The 5,040-nt window shown below is 43.8% G+C and overlaps 1 protein-coding gene across 4 annotated transcripts in view; it reads right to left on the bottom strand.

The window, feature by feature from the left end:
* The window catches only part of Robo1 (roundabout guidance receptor 1), a 423,922-nt gene extending 418,913 nt beyond the window's left edge, over positions 1-5,009 (bottom strand). For all 4 annotated transcript variants that reach the window (XM_023724107.1, XM_023724108.1, XM_004639080.2 and 1 more), the window contains exon 1: positions 4,462-5,009. In XM_023724107.1, the coding sequence (XP_023579875.1) occupies positions 4,462-4,516 (55 nt within the window). In that variant the 5' untranslated portion in view covers positions 4,517-5,009. The remainder of the gene's footprint in view (positions 1-4,461) is intronic.
* Between the last annotated feature and the right edge of the window lie 31 nt (positions 5,010-5,040).

Raw genomic sequence — 5,040 nt, 5'->3', positions numbered from 1 at the left:
GAGCCATCTCCCCGGCCAGAGGATGAGAATTCTAAAGTCTTACTAAAAACAACTTTTACAAAATTCTGACACTATATTAAAAACTTAAAATATCTTTATTTATAAAACATACAATATCTAGTTCTTGGGCCAGCAAGATAGCTCAGTGGACTAAAGCGCCTGCTTAGGCAAGCTTAGACAAGCACAGGACCACATGCTGGGCCAGCCCCGCCCCCAGGGCTGTCCAAATCAGCCAGAGTCTGGGAGGGCATTACAGTGCTCCCCTGTAATCCCTTCCCAGGGGAGGCTGAAAGCAGGAGGATCACCACCAGTCCGAGCTGTGTAGTGAGACCCTATAACAATCAAATATATTACAAAGAAAAAAAGTCTAGTTCTTTATAATTAGTTGTTAAGATAAAGAGCACACGCTGTTCAAACTTTCAGAAATCCTCATTTCCACCTTGTTTCTCCTTTATTTCACTTAGATCTGGCTACATCTTCTACATCCATCCACTGTTTTTGTAGTTTATTAATTAATCACAGCTTTCTATGTGCTTATGATGGAATGCTGGCCCTCCCCCGTGCTGGGTGAGTGCTGTAATCACTGAGCAACGTATCTGCAGCCCTCTTGAGATCTGCTCAGCCTCTATTTATTTATTTATCTATTTATTTTTACCAGGAGCCAAACTCAGGACCTTGCACTTGCCAGGCAGGCGCTATGCCCCTGAGCTACATCCCTAGCTGTAGTTTCTATTTTAAAACTAGTTGAAGTCTTGGTCTCAGAATTCCTGGTACACTTCTCTAGACTTCTGGTTCTCATTTCTTTTCTCTTTGCCTTTCTTATTTCCAAACATCTTATTTATCCCACAGATTTCTGCAGGCCTAATTTTTAAGTGGATATGAGCTTCGATTTCCTCATATGTTTTCATTCAAAGAAAAAAATCAAGCTTGCAGGAAAGTTTACATGTTTTGTTAGGAATTAATTATTTAAGGGGTCAAAATTGAACATACACATAACTTCAGGATTTTTATTAACATATAAGACAACAGATGAAGGCTAATCATTTATGATCTTCCTTGAAAGGTGTTACCACAAATACCCTTTCAAACTCATTTCTCTTGTTCAAGCATTTTAAACTACAGAGATGAACAAGTTAATGTAAAAAATAAATAAGTAAACGCTTGTAATCATTAGTTTGAAATTTAGCATTTTTATATCACTTTAACTCAGAAAAATATTACATTTGTCATAGCAAAAATTTAGAAAAAGGTTTAGGTAAAATTTCTGGCTTAAATCATTTTAGAGGGTCTACTATCAGGAAATAAAGATATGTTTAAAGAAATCAAAGTATTCAGATATATATATATATATATATATATATAAAAGTCAGTAAAACTATAAAGAAACTAAACAACTTGGAATTACTTAACCATCCTGCCAGAAACAGGGAGGGAGGGGCACCTAGATACCTAGGTGAGTAGTTGAAGGAGTAGAACTTACAATGAAAAATTTCCTTATCTTAACCACCCCCCCAAAAAAAGAAAAAGAAAGACAGCATTAGGAAACTTCCACTTTCTTTGGAAACCTTCTTAAATTTGAATTGAAGTTCAATCACTTTCGCTCATCAACAGACTTAAAACAAATGGATTTGAGAACAGGAAGTCTATGATGGACAAATGTCTTGAAGCAATTCCTGAAAGAGCACAGTTTTCTCAAAGCTACCTTTCCCTCCTTGCCTCTGCCCTTCACCACTGGTCTAGCTATCTAAAGAATAGAAAAACTAGGTATATTCATCTCAATGAAAGAATTTCTAAAGAGATACCCATCCCCCCCAGAAATCTTAATTTTCCAGAATAAAAAAGTTACACAAGTATTGTTATGTTAAAAAATTAAAGGCTATAAACAGCAAACACTTTTAAATAGAATACTTGATTTTAAGTGCACCATCAACACATAAGATGGAGTTTATAATCCGTTTGAAGAAACTATGGGACTTTGTTTAAGTGACACCAGCTTAAAAAAAGAAAGAAAAAGAAAAAAGAACTGACAACCAATGGATGCTTTTACAGGTTAAATCTTGTTGAAGGTACCTTACCCCCTCTGTACACTTTGATTTATGTAAGCCCACCATTCTCTTAAATACACTCCATTAACAAGTGCTACACTGTGATCTTAGGCTTCAGGCAAGCCTTGAAACACAATCTTTCAAGAACTTCATTCATTCTCCAACCAGGTGTCCTGAGTACATCCAAGTTACTTGTTACTTATCTGAGTTCTGTGAAGTTTTATTCAAATCAATAGTGTTACTTCACAATAGCAGAGCAGCAAGAGCTCACCCTAGAAACTGATCACTTGACTGGCTGGCTGCTCAAGTTCATATTCACAGCATGAGAGAAACTTATCAGGCAATGACTGAAAAAAAAACCTTCAGGTCAAATAGAAGGAAGCAACCCACAAAGACATCTCTGCCCTGGAACTTGGCAACCAAGGTAGGTAAGTACAACTGCAGGGAAACTGTAGGTATATATTCACAGCATGAGTGAAAGGTATCAGGAGATGATACTAATTAATGACTTAAATGGAAATTAAAACAAAGCAATGCACTACTGAAAGATTCTCTATATGCCCATATGTATTCAATTATAATTTTGATATTAACTGCTCACCACATTATTAGGTCTGAAAGGACCGCTCACACCCACATATTTCTCCAAGCGAAGACAGAATTTGCACATTGATACCACCAGCTTTCAGAGAGATCCTATTAGTGTGACCCTATCTTTAATCTACAGCCATGATAAAATGTCCCAACATATACAAACTGAGCTCAAACAGTGACTAATGACCATTAATCCCCCTATCTTCAGTAATCTGCCCCTCTGGTCATTTATCACAGTGACACTTCACTTTACACACGTGAATAAACTTTAACCAGGAAGGTGAATCAACAAAAATCTCAAAGGTATCTGAAGCTGTAAATTAAACTAAGGGGAGACAGAGCAAAGAGAGACAAATATATCAGATCTTAATGTTCTTGATTTGCATCCAGGCCTGGGCAGGGGATTTGGGGAAACTACTCAATCACTCTGATATGCAAACTAAGGGGGGAAAAAAGCTGCTTTGCAGAAAAGGGAAGCAGGAAATTGGGAAAGGCTGTACCAAAGAGGTGGTTCCATCTTGCCCATCCACTATAGCTACACGCGATATCTGAGGCTGAGCTTCCAGTTTATATGTTCTTTAAAGAAATAATAATTTGGTGAATTTATTACGAAGTTCAGTTCAAAAGTTCCTTGTACCTTTCAGCCAGGAAGCACATTACACGAGCTTAAATTTCTATAGGTGTGTATTTGCTATCAATTAGCGTTTCTTTTTCCTGTTGTCTCCCATTAACTAGTTGGCTTAAGTAACACTATTGAGCAGCATAAAGCATCACCATAGCCCGCAACAGCCCCAGCTTCCAAACGATTTCATAATTATGCAAATTGAGAGACTTTAACCTATAGGCCCTGTTGCAAAATGACTTTCAGAACTATAAAAATTCCCCTAAGTTCACACGCAGTGTGTGTGTGTGTGTGTGTGTGCGCGCGCGCGCGTGCGCGCGTGTTAAGGCCTGAAACTGGATCCGTGATTGAAACCAGAGTCCACCAAAGGAAAGACACAAAAAGTTGAGTCGTGGCTCTGCTCCCCGTGGTAAGTTTCTCAGGGAGTACAAGCAGTTTTGGAGCGCAGACAGACACAGCGCGTACTCTCGCACCAGAAGGCTCCCTCGCATCCCTCCAACACTTCATATGGAGTTTTAGTACTATTTAATTAATCCTAAAAATCCTAACGCAGCCTTCTGTTTTCCCCAGCCAATGAGAATTCCCAGGCAGCTAACTGTTTTCCCTGTTACTCGCAACCGTCTGTTTTCCTTCTAAACCCAGTCAGGCAGTGGCTAGTTTATATCCTACCCCTAAGAAGGACTTATTTCCTGAAGTTTCTTCAGAATCATATTTAATTACAGACTTTGGTTACATAAAACAGCTACTAATAACCCCTTGTGCTCAGAAGAGGAGAGACTTGGAGGACCGGGTTCTGCAATCCTGGCGAGTCTCAGCCCCAGATGGCCCGCGCCCCAGCCCATCCAGCCCCTCCCTGGCCCCAGCACCCGCGCAGAGGGCGCTCAGATCCTCTCGGGGGGCCCCAGCGCGCACGCAGCCGACCACCCGCTCCTGCCCCTGGCTCGGAGGTGCGTCTGCCCAGTGCAGGGCGTGCCCCGAAGTTGGCAAAAGGCCGAGGTTTGAGGACGCTTGGGGCAGCTTGGGGGTGGGGAGAAGGCACGAGCGAACTAGGTGCCTTTGCGCCCAAAAGTTCCGCAAGGATTGAGCCCCTGCGGCCTTGGAAGGGAGAGGTCGTCAAGACGCAGTTGGAGGTTTGATTTCGAAAAGTGCCGAGGGGGCGAGCCAGGGAGACCCAGAGGGAAGAAAGAAAGACGCGGTTACCTGAGCAGAGACATATGAATCCAAAGAGGTAAAAGTGAGCAGGCTCCGCGATCATTGTCCTCGGGTGGCTCCTGCATGCAGTCTCATGCCAAGAGAAGGGAGCAGAAACGGGGTTCCCAAATGGATGAAGCCACACACCCCACACCCTCCACACAAAGGCTTAATATAAGCAACGTGTGTCAATCCGCCAGGAGAGTTTCTGGGCAGTTACTCGGCGACCTTCCCGGACGCTTGTCAATATCTTGGAGCCCTTTGCGGAGGACGAATTCCGCGGCTGGGGGTCTCCGGTCCCAGGGTCTCGGAGGAGGAGGCTCAGCCACTTCCCAGGACCATCCGGACGCACAACAAAGAGCCGGAGCGAGGCGCCGCGGAGCCTTTCCCAGGCTCCACTGTCCGGCCGAGCCGGCTGCGCGGTCCCCACACCGTGCGCGAGGGCAGGCGCGGCGGCCGCAAAGTTGGGGTGCGAGACCGGGTGGCGCAGGGCCAGAAAGTGCGTCTGCGTCTGCGAGCGAGCGCGGGGGGGGCGCGCACCGCGGCGGTCAGGGCAGCGGCGGCGGCTCGGGAGGGCCGGCTCGGGGC

Source organism: Octodon degus, unplaced genomic scaffold (genome assembly GCF_000260255.1).
Source record: "Octodon degus isolate 3935 unplaced genomic scaffold, OctDeg1.0 scaffold00106, whole genome shotgun sequence".
Classification (NCBI taxonomy): Eukaryota; Metazoa; Chordata; class Mammalia; order Rodentia; family Octodontidae; genus Octodon; species Octodon degus.
This window is presented reverse-complemented; position numbering and strand designations above follow the sequence as displayed.